At 37.0% G+C, this 16,489-nt stretch overlaps 1 protein-coding gene across 1 annotated transcript in view; it reads right to left on the bottom strand.

Moving 5' to 3' along the window:
• Positions 1-16,489, bottom strand: part of CYTH3 (cytohesin 3) — a 51,778-nt gene that overhangs the window by 18,986 nt on the left and 16,303 nt on the right. Inside the window, exons 2-5 of the mRNA XM_082312093.1 lie at positions 6,026-6,108; positions 5,397-5,461; positions 4,899-4,965; positions 549-667 (exon numbers count right to left, since the gene is read on the bottom strand). Coding sequence (XP_082168219.1) covers positions 549-667; positions 4,899-4,965; positions 5,397-5,461; positions 6,026-6,108 — 334 coding nt within the window. The remainder of the gene's footprint in view (positions 1-548; positions 668-4,898; positions 4,966-5,396; positions 5,462-6,025; positions 6,109-16,489) is intronic.

The raw sequence follows: 16,489 nt of genomic DNA, 5'->3' as shown, positions 1-16,489 counted from the left end.
TGCAACAGTATGTATAAATATGCATATTGCGTGTTTATTGTAGGATTGATAAAGATACCATGTGGCTGCCCTTTGAGATGCCCGTGTGCAGGGAAGAAAACAACACTGAAACCTGTTTATAACTATTGTCCCAGGAACCAGCCATTTTAATAAGTAATTTATTTACTATACAATTATTAGTGATTGTAAATCACTCCTCCTCTGGGCACAGTACCAAGAGTTACCAGAACTGTTGCAATACAACTCTCAGACATTCCAAAAGCTTACGGTATTAAATTCTGCACTATAGCCAAATTTAAGGGTATTTTCTCAAAATAGTAAGTTACCATGAATTAAATATTATTCTACAATGTACCCATTTAAAAAGAACAATCTAACAGAAAAAAAACTATCACGATACCGTAGTGGTTTTACTTCCCACTGTAGCTTTTACAGATCTCAGAGTAATAGCGTAGCTCTCTCATGCAGCCTGTGAAGGGGAAAGTAGCTACCAAAACCCGTAAGTATGCTTTGTAAACTCAAGAATAAAGTTTCAATATTTATTTTACCTTTCACCGAGGTAATCTCCAATTACCGTTTTATTTAAACCTTCTCCTTTATAAAGGAACTGTGCAATGTCTTCTGCAGTGTTCTGCAGGAGGTCATTTTCTATCAGAAACTGTATTCCCTAGGAAGAGCAATTCCAGAGGAAAAGGAATGTTATGGATTTTTCCAAAAGCATTTATGTAAATACCACTCATAACATTTGGTATTAATATACTGACACAGACATATACATAGCACATTAAGAATTACATTAGCCTACAGATTTTTATTTTTGTTTAAATGAAATGGTAAACAAATGTTTTTCAGTTAGATAAGCAATATTTAGTATTGGTTTACAGATTAAAATGAGAACACATTTTTAAGGCTAGAAGTACTAGGTGGCAGTTTGAATCCCTCAACAATAGAAATATCAAATATTAATTCAATAATGATTCCATGTTGCTCTTTGGAGTTAATGTGTGAGTTAGCCTGTTCACAATATTACCTAAATGTCTGCAGAGATATAATCTGTAAAATCATATAATGAAGAGTCACATAGGAATAACCTAATTACCACCATGACACAAAATAAAGCATCTCTTATAGTCTACAAACTGCAACCCAATACATCAAGCCACTACTTGCAGTAGAAGTCGTGGCTGAAGATACTGAAACCGGTTTAAAAGAGTTTATGCTGACACTGGGATTATCAGTGACTTCTGGTTGTGCTGGAACTAAACTATTCACAAAGGACTTGAACTAGACTATTCACAAAGGACTCTTCACGAACCAGTCAAGCTTCTACCACGGAGCTTCTATCGAAGCCAGGAGGAGAGTCTTACCCTGTCCCTCAGTGGGTACGATCAAGCCCCTGGACTCCTATGCCTCCATAAATTACTGGCCCTACTACTGGCACACTCTAGGGATGCCCAGAGAACTTTCTGCAAAGCGGTAAAGAAAGGAGACTAGGAGTTATATAAAGGTTACGTAAAGGATGGAAGGGATGTTATTCCAACACTCAGCAGGTCTTTTTTTCCCCACCACACACCCCAACAAAGATGTTGCTATTCCTGCTGATTTTGTAAAACTGTTAACAGCATGCTAGTGAAAAGTAGGAATGGCAGCTGTAAGTACCCTTAACGTCTTGGATTCCAAATATGTACAGAAGAGCTTAATATTATTCCAGATGTTTTCTACTAAAATATTTCATAATTTCAGAAATATTAGAAGTTTTTCAATTTCTGCAAATGGAATATATTTCTTTGTTATTTCATTACAACTGGGAAAACTTCCATTATTTTTTGATATAGCACAGGAGGCCCTGTAGTAACATTCAAAAAAGTAATTATCCTTCTGTTTGGTTGATTCTGGTTTTTTATAATGAAATGCTTACCTGCCTGACAAAAAAAAGTCAATTTTCTGACCTAATCTAACAAAGAAAATGAACTGTGATGTTATAAGGCTTGAAGCTTTTAAAAAAAGTCTGGAATGCAATTCTCACAAAACAATTTTATCATCATCTGAAAACTTAATTTCAACGACAAGTTGGTATTCTGACTCTGACAACTTAATATTTTCATAATTCATTTCTGAACAGACATGATTTCGTTGCAAAGAATATATCCGTTTTATCTTGAAGCAGAAATAGCCGAGCTTTCCTCAAAAATGATCCCTTCAAAGCTTATTTGATAACTATTTGTACAAAAAATTCATTTGACTATGAAACATAATGTTTTTTCCCATACCAAGTTATTCAAAAAGCTTTCTCAGCTCTGTCAACCAACAGAGAACCTTCCTTCTAACAAACATCAGAAACAGCAGTTGCAGATTCCTTGTTCAACACCTGGACCATATTATTCACGCTTAGTGTAAACAGACTTAACAGAATAGTTTTTAAAAAGTTGTACAAGTTACTGAAAAAGATAATGGACATGACTAGAAGCATGGAAAACAAATTTCTGTGCACAGAAGCAGATAGTTTAACATACTAGAAAAATAAATTTAATTTTCCTTTTTCTGGATTCCCCCCCCCCCCCCCCTTTTTTTTTTTTTTTAATTCTTAAGATGTTAAAGAACCAGAAGTCAAATAGACAGGAAAAGGAATTTGTCTGGGACAACAACTCCAGCGTCTGGAATAAATGGTAAAATAGGTCAGCCAAATCCCCGTCAACTCCTACGCTATCTTTTGTCTTGATGCAAATTTTCTTTCTGTAGACTGATAGGAGATGGAAGACAGCTGTACTAGTTTGACCTCCCCACACAAAATTAATGGCTACAGAAATATGCAATATTCACTACAAATATTGCATGGATTTTTTTTAAGTCAGCGCAATGAACTCTGCTTTGAATTTCATAGCTTTTACAGAAACTTAATTACAAATTTTGCAGTTATTTAAACCCTGTTCTTGTCACAGGGAATTTGTTTTCTGGGCCCAACGTAGGCAGTACTGACTTACACTGCTGCGAATTTCAAGCACAGCTTTATGTCCTCTGCACAGGGATTCTTGAAATGTTTTACAAACTTTACCATTATAGCCCTTCCCACGCTAGCTAACCAAATCCAAACAGCAAGGTACATGACACTACATCACATAACTGCGTTAAACACAGCTATTTTGAATGAGGATTTTCTGGGTGGCGGCAGGGAGAATTGCTCTACCTATAGGTTACACACTAGAAAATGTAAAAGTCTTCAAATAAAAATAGTAAAAAAAAAACCACCTCACTGTGTTCCTGCTAATATGAAAACATTAGAACTCTGTTATTTGATTTTAAAGAAGAAAACCTGGGGGATCCAGCGCATGGGTTATTACCCCAGTTCTTTCACATTCCTGACTCTGGAGGCCATCTTCCCTCTCATTTACAAATGAAAAACATCCTTTTCGCAATGACCCCAAGTTAATTCTCTCCACATTAGAAGGACATATATTTTAGCTGCCTGTAATTTAAAGTAGCAGCTGCAAACAACAAGATGACCTAGCTTTAGAGCAGCCAGCTACTGCAGGCCACCACTGATTCATAGACATTATTAAGAAATTACTACTGTAAGGCTGTTTACCACATTTAAATTATGTTACAGTAGTAATGTGGCCACAGCATCTATTTATAGAAATAATTTCACCCAACAAGAACAGTAACAAAAAAATAGTTAATATTGGAATGAAAGAAAGCATCTGACATCATCCTGTGACATTGCCACAAATTTCTAGGATGTGAAAGAGCTGGAGGACAACAGCAAACTACCAGGATATTCGGGGGTATTCTGCCCTCAACAGAACCGAAGTTAGACAGTCACCAAAATGGAAAATAAAAATAAAAGACATGGTCAGTAGCTTAAAAATGGTTCTGTATCTCAAAGTACTTCAGTGTTTCTGGTAAATTGAAAACAGCCTGAAGAATAGCAGCCACCACTGTACTTGGAACATTACAGAAAAGCCACCAAAATGTAACTGAATTCAATACAACTGGAAAGAAAACACGTCAAGAACTAACACAGAAAAACAAATGCTAAACAATTTCCAAAAAGACCTTAAAGAAGACTCTTCACAAATTCAAAATGGAATCTCAGTTACGAACAACAGAAGGCAGTAAAACAAAGCAAGGAAGATGTAAAGTGAAAAGTAAAGGCTACAGGTCAAGTATGTCAAAGCAGCTCTTTGAAATATATCAGGGGATATCTGTAAGAGCATGTTCAGGTCCCTGAATTTTCCAGAAAATTAACAATTATTTAAGAAAAGCAGAGGCACTGCACAGAAATAAACTACTTTACTTCTTGGCTAAATGCACGGTAGACTTCTTGAAATTGGTAACCAAGTTTCTACCTGCAGGTGTTTGTACAAGTCATATAGGTACACATATATATGTATACAAACATACAAATGTTCATATGTGCCTTTTCACAAACAGAATTTAGATACGCAAATATAAAAGTCTATACAAGAACAAACATGCTAAAGGTATTTTGGAAGAAACAAAACTAGGGGGGCATAAAAAAAAAATGTATGGCCTCACTAATAACCAAATATCAAAATATTTTTAGAATTATATTTGACATATCAACATAGAACACCTCTATCAGGTACAAATAATCTTTCTGCAAGCCAGCTCAATCAATACCTGGCATATTTGATTACTGATAAATAACCTCCATTATCAAAAAAGGTTTGCTTAAGTGAAAAAAGCACACGACTGGCAAATGACTAGATGACTGCTTCTAATTTAACCCTCTGCTCAGTGTGTTACAAGATATACAAGGCCTGTGAACTTATGTTCAGAAATGTTTTCTTGAGAAAACACGACTGTATTTGTCATAGATCATATTACAAGCAGGAATTTGATTCCTGACAAGTGGGGGGGGGGGGGAAATTCTCTACCTTCTTAGGGTCCATGTTGAATTTCTTCCTTCCCATGGCTATTTGCTTGTTTCTTTGTGTAGTTTTGCTACACATGGAGAAAAAGAAGAAACAACAAGGTTATCAGTTGCTCTTTTACAAAAACAACAACTTCTGGATGCGTCTCTTTTAATCTGTATTTTGGGTACTTTGTATTTTCTATTACAAAACAAGACATTCACTTTTTATAAAGGGGAAAATTATGTTACTATTTTCAATTTTTTCAAGTGATTGCAGCTTCAGAGAACTACATCATTATCAACTGGATAGTCTAAAATATTAGATTCTATCCAACATATGCTCTATTGAAACGAAAGACACAGCAGAACAGGATAAAGTCAGGCTTTAGAGACTTTATAACAGACTGAATAAAGGTGATCCAATGTTTGTTTACCATGATAAAGCTATCTTTATTTGCTATTTCTGGAAGACATGTTCCAAGGTCTTACTGAATCATGTCCATATGTTAGCATTACTTACCTTTCTTCTACACTAGTCAGATTATCAATTTCTGTCATAACCTCAGCAATTTCGAATTTTAATCTCTGCCAAAAGAAGGAAGGACAATATGTTAACCTACATTAAAACATTTTTTGAAATCATCTATCATATATTAATATGATCAATTAGGTTTTATTTTCTAATATTTGCTAGTCACCTGAAGAAAAGTGATGAATCTTATGGCTTCCTTAGCTTAAAGATTTTACCACAGCTGAATGACTGTTAAACACACGGATCTGAACTCCCAAGTGTGTGCTCATGTCAGAGCATCCAGACCAAATTGCCATTACCAATTTTGGTATGAGATTTCTTTACCCAGATTTCTCACTCACTCCTATCCTGTATGCAAATATGCTGCTTAATGAGTTCTTGATTACACAAATCAAATGTGTACATATGCCCATATTGCATTACATAAATACAGAAGTTAGCATTTTTAAAAGCACACAGATGATGCATAAATCCTATTCATTATTAGTAAGATTTAGCTTAAGCCATTTATATGCTTTTAAAAACATTAGCTGGAATTCATACCTAGGTATGCAATTTACTGTAACTTAATCTACTGAAGCAGTCTTCTAAGGATTCTTTACAGATAAATCAATTACCTCAATATCATCAATAAGTTCTTTCTTCCTGCGACGAATATTTAAAAGCTCTTCTCTTTCTTCTATGGAGAGGTCATCAGGTACTGGAATAGAAAAAAATGTACAGTCTTTTAGGATTTGCAAACATACCTCATCACAAAAAACTGAATAAACCTGATTAAAAAAGTAAGTTTCCATGAAACATCAGGGCATTTTATTTTAGCTGGGATCACTTTCAGGAAAAAAAAAAACAAAAACCAAAATTCAAACCTAATTTATTGGAATTCTACTTTATAAAATCATAAGTAAGGTAATTGAATGAATGACTATGGACAGAAACTATCTTTCAAAAGAAAGCTAGACAATCAAAGGGAATTTGTTATCATATAATACATGGTAAGATTTGGCTATACAGCTTAATTGCCAAATTCAAGTCCAGTACCGTTCCAGTTCGTTCAGTAACAGACCAAAATTCTTCATGTAAATGAATTATTATTCAAAAGACATGATTATCTTTCAGGGAAAAAAGCCAAAGAAAAGCCAAAGCTATATACAGCTCCTTACTAAGATGTGTATCCTGATGTGCTGATTTCAGACCACATCAGAATTTTAGCAGTACCCCTTCATCTGGCTGCTTTGTAGAGCAGAGATGCAGGCAAGTCAACACTACTAACGTCCTTAACAGCACATACTTCCCATCAGTAGGATACAGAAATAAACACATGGTCAGAATCAGTTATTTAACACAGCATATCACAAACTTTATTTCTTGTATAACAACATTTAAGCGAGTCTGAAGTATTTACGTCAATTTTAGGTCTCTCCTTGGCTATGCTAAAAGAAGTATGTTACCCTGTTGACAAAAATTACTTGCCACTGAAGGTGCAGACGTGTTTCTGTACGCAGCTATTGCTGTCACACGCTCTAGCAGGAGCCCCTTACCCTGTAGTCTCTGCCTGACAACCAGCAAACATAAAGTTATTCGCACAAAACCTCTGCTTTTCTCAAGCAACCAGATTCTCCCTAGCAAGAAGCTTCTTTGGACAGAGATTACTCTCACTCACTTGTACAGCACTAGACATCAACCACAAATATTCACCTCCTTTGCAATGATCCTATAATAACAGTTTTAATGCTACCCACTTTCTTGGAAATAGCTCCTTAATTACAGAACAGCTTTTCCTTCTAGCTCAGTAAAATGGAACAACAAAAATAATTATTAAGATATTTGAACAGTTCTGTCCCAACAGCAACACACAACAAATGCAGTCATTTGGGGTGGCCAAAGCTGTTTCTTTATGTCATATACACCTGTAACAGACTGTAGCAACAGGATCACAAGCGAAGGTTCAGCTTGACAGGAGATTTTTAAAGACACATTTGAAACCCACCCTCTGTTCAAATCTTAATAATGAAATATATTGATTATTTTCAACATCCAGTGGTTAAGCTCCTTTCTTTTTAGGATTCAAATCATAACATAAAATCCAAATGGCAACAGACCTTGTTAGACATGAAGTAATTACAGCAAATGATCTCATTTAACTACTCCAGATACAAACATGATTAAATTACTTCCAGTTTAGGAAATGACAGTCTTCTTTTGAACGAATACCAGACTTCAGTATGTTTACCTGCTTTTTCCCTTCATCTCATCAGAAACCCACCCACTCCTAAAAATTCCTCGCATGCAAATACCGATAAGATTCTTTTCATATCAAACCTTATAAATGCATGTGCCTACATCACATCTTTGTCATGTATGTATACTCTAAGATCTTAAACCATCAAAACTCAAGAGATTTTATGACTATACGAACACTATGTACATACACATACCACAAATATTCCAATTACTTAACTGAGGACTGACAATTAAAAAAAAAAAAAAAGACTGTTACCCAATGTTGGTTATTAAAAAGGCAAACTGCGTATAATCAATCACTCTCTTAGCTAGGAAGTATGCTCAAATATCCTTAAACCATTTTTGTAGTATTACATCTGTAGATGAAATTAGATCAAAATTTTGCAGTACCAGTATTAGTAAGAGTTCTTTTTTTTTTTTTTTTTTTTTTTTTTAACTTTTTGCCACAGCAGACATTTTGATAACTCTCACCTTTGTTGGCAACTGGAAATACTAATCAGAACCCAAATAGAAAATAATCTTTAAGCATTAAATATTTAGAATTCATAGACAGTGCTTGATTTTTCTTCAAGCTGAGTTACAAAACCTCTGGATTAGCTGCTACCACAAACTCTTCCCAAAGCAGAATGTCAGTGAGTGTTACTGCAGTTTCTTCTCCCTTACACTACTGTGCAGTGAAAGCTCCTTGGGACCGGTTTGGAATATCTAGAACAAGTTGAATGGCTATTTGGAGTCAACACGAATTGTGACAGTTTTGTATGCTCAAGCAACCCACCAAAGAAAAGAAATCAAACACCTCAATCCTTTTCCTACAGCACCCAAAGCCTGACTGCTGTGTTTTTTCCTTTCCTCTGATCACAGCTGCAGCTGTGACAACCCTCACAGCATAATTAATGATGCTGTTAGACAAAAAGGAAATAAACTAAATGGAGTCAGACTGCCTTTTGCATTAGGAAATAACACCAAGTACCTATCTGCCAGATGCAAGACAAGGAAAGTCTGCTGGAAAAGAAGATTCTGCACTTGGAGAGCACTTAGAAGACAGCACTTACAGAAAGCTGCACATTAATGCAACATCTTTAAATAATGGTATGAATATCAGAGCCAAAAGATTCCAGTATCTTTTGATAAGAATAAAAGAACAAGGATACAGCTGAGCGGGGATTACAGTACTGCTCAGCTTCCAGAAACTATTGGTATAGCCAATATTTTACTTCCACTCACACTACCAGCACAGAGAAGGGATGACTGACTTGCCAGGATGACTCCCAAGTGCACTGCCCTATCATCACCATAAACTGGCACGTGTGCAAGACATCGAAGACGTTTGCCTTATTCTCATCCTTCTGTTGTTTGTATATCACCACTGCCTCCCTTCTCCAGTGCTGCTGGCTTATCAATGGGAAAATGAACTCATCAAAAAAAAAGTTCTTAAGAGACTACTGGCATTACAGCCTGTGACTTCGGAGGCTGGAGGTGTCTGCTCCAGCAGGCTACATGACTTTATGTCTATTGTCCCTGCTGTTTCAATTCTCTGCCTTAAAATTTAACAATATTCTGTATTTCAAGGAAGGCTTTTGAAATATTAACATTGGAGGGTGTTCCTACCTTACCTGAAAGGAAAGAAAGAGTGGAAGATATTCAACTGCAGCTAAAAACAAAACAAAAAAAACCCCACTAACAGAAAAGGGCACCCACCATTAGTTAAACCTTTTCCTTACAAGAAAGAGTAAGGGTCTACTCTGTGTTTTCCACGTCAATTATTCTTTGCTTTTCATTGATCCCTAATGATTCAAAAACACGTAGAAAACATTAAAAACCCTATATCCTACTTCTAAATAGATAAAATGTTTCCTCAGTGATAGACTCAAATGGCAATCAGTCCTTCGAACCTGAGCACGAGGTGCCTTACACAACCTGCAATGCAGGGACCACAGTGAGAGCCTGAAAGTCATTTTCTCTGGAAAGCAAACCTATAGAGCTGTGGTGGCCAAGTGTTCTTAGAAAATGGAATAAGCACTTGGAATATTTCCAGTTCGAAAAGAAAAATATTCACTTTATTTATTCAAAAAATTTGAAAACCACAGTTGAGATGTTTGGCGTCAAGGCCGATGGGCTGATGTTAGACTCATGGCAAGCAAACGGGAGATCAAAAATGGCCGACAACTAACAACCGCGCATCAAAACATCTCGACAGTCCTAAACAAACAGTGCAGGTACATGACAAGTGATGATCTGTCCTGGCAAGACCCCTTCCATAAGCCACCTTTTTGACTTCAGCAGGTAGAACACTTCTGCTTTTTCTAACCCTGTGTTCACCTAATCCTCCACACAGAAGACCTCATAGAGTGTGTATTACGTATTTGTTCTGCAAAACAAATTTTCTAGCTGTCCTCTCTGAGTCATTTCCAAGTTTTTTGTCTTTTACCAATCTAAACACAAAGTAGACAGGATGGGAGGAGTTAGCATGAACATTTAAATACTAAAAAAGAACAAAAGCATTTCAGTATAGCGAACAAACCACAGCTGCAGCATGCTTTCATGCTATCTTCTAATCTTTAAGTAAAGACAATGTTCTAATGTAAGTCTTTACATGTAATAATGTAATTTAAATCTTCTAAATGTAATTTACATCTTCTAATGTAATCTTTATATCAAGACAAAGTTCTAATTTAAGGTGTGAAAACCTTTTAGCTTACAGGGAGAGCATCTCCTTTTTCTAAAACTTCAGAGTTTCAGCTACTGCTAAACAGAAAGTCAATATACCTACCAATACTTTATTTAAGAGGAACAAAGTTGTTGAAAGTACCAGTTATATTCTTGGCCAAGTAGTAAGAGATGAAAGCACAACATACATGTTGCTACTCCTCCTCCTCCTCACAGAAAAAAAGAAAAAAGAGAAAAAAAAAAAAAAATTCCAACTTGGCCTATCTCTGTTCAATTACTGTAACTCATCTAAATGTACTTAAATGAATTTCCTGTAAACAAACACTTATTGGAATGTACACTTTTAATACAGATTTGTTTACTCTAAACGTGTTAGGAAAAAAACCCAAAACCCAAACTGTAGCTTGCCACAGAAGTCAGTGTATTATCCTGCAGCTGTGATGTCACTTTGTTAAATAATTTTCCACTACTGACAACCCAAGTACAGTATCCAAACAAGAGATTAGCTCAGAACTCTGACATTTATGAAGACATAAGAAGCATTTTTGAGCAAGCAGGCACCAAAAAAAGAAAAGTCTTTTCCAGATTGAGAAAGAACTGCAACAGATCAACTTGCAAAGAAAGTCGCACAGGTTAGTGAAAATTAGGAGCAAATCCCGTAACAGGAGACAGAAATCTAGTAGTTTCCAAGTTCATACCCCTGATGCCTTCATCTTTTTCAGTAGCAAAAATTAAATCCTTTCTAGCTCTCCAATGGTATTATATGAACTGAAACTCCTGTGTTTAATCTTTTTTTTTTTTTTTTTCTTATTAGCCTTTTGATCAGCAGTCCCTGGCCAAGGTATAAAGCAATCTCACTCCACCACTTCAACTGACTTCAGAGTTCAGTCTCTCAAGAGGACACAGTAAAATAATCCACAGCCAGCAGAAAAACAAACATCTAACAATATCTAACGATAGAGAAAACACTAATTCTGTAACCCCACTTATGAAGCAACACAACTCCCCGACTCTCATTGCTCAACTAACTTTTTGGTTTCATAAAGATAAATATTTTCCTTCTTCCGTGTCAGCCCCAAATTGGTGGTCTTAAGTATTTCCATTCCAAGCAAAGAACAGTTAGATGGAATTTAATTTTGCTGCAATTGAAACATCTTTCAAGTGTAAAGATATTTACACCACACAAGGCTTAAAACTAAACAAACCTGTCCTCACCCATACACAGAATGGGTAGACATGTTTCTTCTGGCCTTTAAAATAATACACATTCTTCTCTGAGAACAAATCTGATTGTCTCAGGACATTTGCCTCAACGGATATTCTCAGGCTATTCTCTCTTCCTTTCCCCCTACACGCTCCCTTTTTTAAACTTAATTATAGGAACATTTTCCAGCTTTCAGACGAGATGTATAAACAAAGCTGTGACCACTTGTGGCTATTAAAAATTCCACAGAAGTTTTTGTAGGAGGACATCCTCCTGAATAGATTTATTTCACAGTGCAAAACCAAACTATATCTGCATTAAATTCAATCAGTAAAACTAGCTGGATTTGGTTGCTTCCTTCTTTTAACTACCTTACTGCACTAATCTCTGCTATTCAGTCACTGATGAACATGTTCTAGCATAGGAGCGATCACACTTCCATTAAGAGGGGAAATAATCCTGCACACAATATCCTTTCACATACAAAAAATTACCAGTCAGTGGTATGAGGAATTTAGGACCGAGTCCATGGCTGGCAGAGTTATTTTGAGAGTTTTCAGTCACGAGGGACACTGTGGCCAGAAAGTGCATTAGTGGCCAAACCCAGAAGAGAACCTCAAACTCACGTCCATCGTTCTCATCGTGCAGCTGCTGGAAATCACACCAATACAAGATGTTCCTGAAAATATTTTTCACTCTAGGATAAGGAGATACTTTACAGGCAAGTTAGAGTTAAGATATTGTCCTTTTGGGCTTCTAATAATGGGGGGGAGGGGAAGCCTAACGATATCAATCCTATTAGCACATGAAAATATGTTTTCAGGAATTTAGAGGAAACAGTTTCCCCCTGACATGACCCATTAAACCTTTAGATTTTTTTTTTTTTTTTTAACTTTCACTGCAAGGTAGGTTTAATTATACCAGTGATTCATGTTCATTATAACTTTTTTGAAAGAACAAACAAAAGCATAAAAAATTGGAAACATGAAATAAACTTTTATTCTATACAGAAAAGAGAGAGCAGGGTAACTGCACTGCCAAGTGTGAAATCATTTCTTGTAACAAACAAACAGTATTTATTATAATCCATAAGAAGGCAAGATTATGTTTTTGTCCTGGTCAGAAATAGCCATATATAATTTAATTAGCATTAACATCCCTAGTCAAGCAGACAGTAGTTTCAAAATTGTGCAAAATCAGGGTCCAGATAACACGGGGCGAGGGAATCCAATCCATGCATTTTAGCTGCCTCCCAAAACACATTTGGTTTCAGCTGTCACACACAGAGGAGCGCTGCCTCGCCATGGTACCTGCAAATATGCTTCTGTCTATAAAGTATAAACCACAGTAAATGCATTTCTTGAACCTGAGGGAACAGGAGTTTGCCACAAACGACTGCAGCATATGTATCTTTACAAACTGTGTATGTAGGTAACACGAGCAACAACAGCTGTGAAGTGGAAGAAAAGAGTATAAAGGCTTTTCATAGCTCTTGCATGAGCTGCTAACCCTTGCTGCTAGCTATTAGCTGCCCTTCTTAATGGCACTGAAGCATAAATAGGTACTTTACAACAGCTTCCAGATCTTCACCTTGCTATATAGATACACCCATAGAAAGGACTGGAGAGACACCTACCTTGCTTTCTAGTTCCTAATTATGCCATTGACACAGATATTTGCCATTTGAAAGCAGTATGTGTTTAAGTTAATGAGTATTTCTTTTTTACTGTCCATGCTCTGTTATTTTTATGAACAGGCAATACTGAATGTCACAATTACATTTTTTTTTACCTCCTTTACATCTTATATTCAATAATGTATCTTATTTCATCATTTTGATGTATTTCCATTAGGAAGCCAAGTGTTTTGCAACAACAAGGTAAAAGAACCACCTTCAAGCAAATAAAGGAGCATCACTTGGGGAGAAAGAAGAAAACTCACACGGGGACCAGCTCCAAGCAAGATTTCACAGGTACCGGCTCTCCTATGTTCCTGCATGGCTTTGCCACTTGCTGCTCCTGGATCCTGTTTTTTCTGGGTTTGTTTTTTGCCAGTTTAGCAGGCCAAATGGTTTCACTGAAGGACAACAGAATTGCCCAAGCCAACGCAACAGGCACAGCAGAAACCCCTGGCAGCAGGCGGGTACAGGGGAGAGCAACCCCCTCGATGTCAGCCAGTCCTAAAACCAGCTTAGCTCAGCTCCAAAACCCCACCCTTACAGGCTCTATTCTCTAAATCCTAAAAGTAGTTCAACCTGATATTAAAAATAGATAAGTGTGGATTTCCTTTTAGGAGCATTTTTCTTTTGAAGTCGCTCTACTCTTGCTTCAAGATCAGAAGATGCTTCTAGGCCAACTTTTCTTTCTAAAATATGTAAATACAAATTACTGAATATGAAAAGAAAGCTGAGTTTAACTTAACATTCTAAGTCTCTTACCCAAATACATTAATACTTGCATTAATAATATAAAATGTTAAAATATGCATGGCCATGCATATTTAAGAAGTGCAGAAAAAAAATTCATGCTAGCTAATGTGGAAATTATAAAGGGAGATGTTGGCCACACTGTAGTGGTGTGTGTTTCGGGGAGGGTTATGAACAGATCAGCACAGATACAGGAAATACTATCCAAGATAACATGGGCCTTCATTAGCATCAATTACCAATTACTGTTCAAGAAATCTGGTGAATCACCATTCTGATTACAGTGTTATAGCTATACACTGTCACTTATACTATCATCTTAACATTATAGTCCTCTTTCAACAGGGAAAACAGTAACATCAAAGTAATGTGGGACAAATGTAATACTTCAAAAATGCACAGTCTTGCATTGTCTTGCTGTTTTAGCAACAGTGGTGCATTTATATATTGCCTTAAAATTTTTGTTACTTGGCTTTCAGCTTTCTCAGCTTTTTAACAAAATGACCGCATCTGATTTCTTTTCCCCACAGCAAATAATGGGGAGGGGTGATCAGAATCAGCTTTGTGTAGTAACACCACTAGTATAAATACAGATACTACCCTTCCAAAAATAACAGGCCTCAAGCCTTTTCTTTACACTGCATCAGATCAACAAAACACTGTCAAACAAAATCAAATTATTTTCTCCCCCCCTCAATATGTATGCCGCAAGGCAGATTCTCACAGATAAATAATTTTGGGAGAACTCAGTCATAATTTTCTCCCTATGGTGCACTCATATGTGCAAAACCAGAGAAGCAAATGGGTAGGTTACTTAGTGCTACAGCTGAAATCAAATAAATTTTCTCTCATGTTTGCATTTGAAAGCCTTTGCTTATATTACATTACAGTAAACATTAACACAAAATTTAGTCTTTGTAGAGTAAAAGTCTCCAAATTCTGAATTTCTTTTGTTCACTTTCATAGCAAGATCCAGGTCACGAGAAATTTTAGCACCCCAGAGTGAGAGAATGATCCAGCAATAACGCCAGGAGAGGCCATGGGTAACAGCTGACAGCAAATAATGTATCCACTTGCAATGCAGAACAACAGCCACTTTTTAAGTGGGAGTCTTGGGAAGGAAATCAGGGTTCCCCCTCAGCATTATCTAGGAGGTGAAAGGAACAGATCACCCTGCCAAGTATGCACAGCATAGCTAAGTGACACATAAGATATCGCGTATTTAATTGAAACCTTTCATTCACTCCAGTGCAAAGAAAGGGCAGCAAAAGAGCAGTGGATTTTGCTTGCCTGCAGCAGGAAGAGAAAATTCTGAAATTAGAAAGCATAGATGCAAATTTAAAAGCTTACAGCTTTCCAAGAGTAAGATCTTTTAAGCCATAGAATAGAAGCAGCATGTACTTTTTAACTTGGGGCATTTATGATTTTGCCTGATAAAAGTGGCAGAATTATATAAAGAATGGGAGGGAGAGGGACTGGATGGCCCCATGACAATTTCTATGACAGTACAGTTCACTTCTGATTGAGCCAAGCATACAGGCAATGCTGACAGTAATTAAAAAACACTTTAGTTTTAAACAGCTGCAAGATGACAAAACTTCAGGTAAGCAAGCTTTAACAGATTTCCACTAAGTCTTCACCAGATTGACATTATGCTACATAACATGAAGACATCATCTAGTTTAAATCCAGATCAGAAAATTGGCAAAGAATATCCACCTTTGTGAGTTATACTACATTCCCTTTTCATGTAAAATGGGAAATGGTTAGCACTGGACTACCTCCAGTCCATCAACCATCCCCAAAGTCGCTCTCCTGTAAGGGAAGAAAAGAGGTCCTGTACGTACCCTTCAGCTGACCAGCACGGGAGAGCGATCAGCACAGGCTGCTGATGGATAACAGGTCACACCAGTGGAAGCCCATACAGACTGGGAAGCTGAATTGCTTGAACTACTGCCGCCACTGACTAGGATCTGGCTCTGTGTTCACTTCAGAGGGTTTGGGCTGATTCCTAGCAACTCTGTAGAGTGTGAGGCAAAGTTTAAACTACTGACAGGAGAGCAAATCCCCTCTGTTGACTCCTTTTCCTTGTCAAGCAGGACAAGACTCTCTCTCTCCCAGAGAGTCCCTAAGGAGTATGTGTGGATGAAAAGGAGAGCAGGGATACTCCATCTCCTGCTGGCACATAACTCCCAGTAGTCCCTGTGAACAACTGGACTAACCACAGATGTCCTGCTGCCAATCTAGACTGCTTTCAGCTCCATGATCCAAGCATCTCAGACCAAGGCTGGGACAACTCCTTCTGAAAGCAGAGATCATTTCATCATCTCTTGGGTGAGGAAGAGGCAAACAAGAACACACTGATCCCTTCAGCTTTTGAAATGTTATGAGAAGGAAAAAAAAAAATTGTAGCAATGTGTTTCAGCTTTGCCCTTACAAAACGGCTGTGTTTCCCACCGCACCCCCAGTTACTGGGAGAGGAAATGGTTGGCTGGCATGCACCTACATTTTTTCCTAGGATAGGCCCTGGAAAAAAGACTCAAA

This window comes from Platalea leucorodia, assembly GCF_965183815.1.
Source record: "Platalea leucorodia genome assembly, chromosome: 5".
Taxonomy (NCBI): Eukaryota; Metazoa; Chordata; class Aves; order Pelecaniformes; family Threskiornithidae; genus Platalea; species Platalea leucorodia.
The sequence above is the reverse complement of the archived record's forward strand: the minus strand, read 5'-3'. Positions and strand labels throughout refer to the sequence as shown.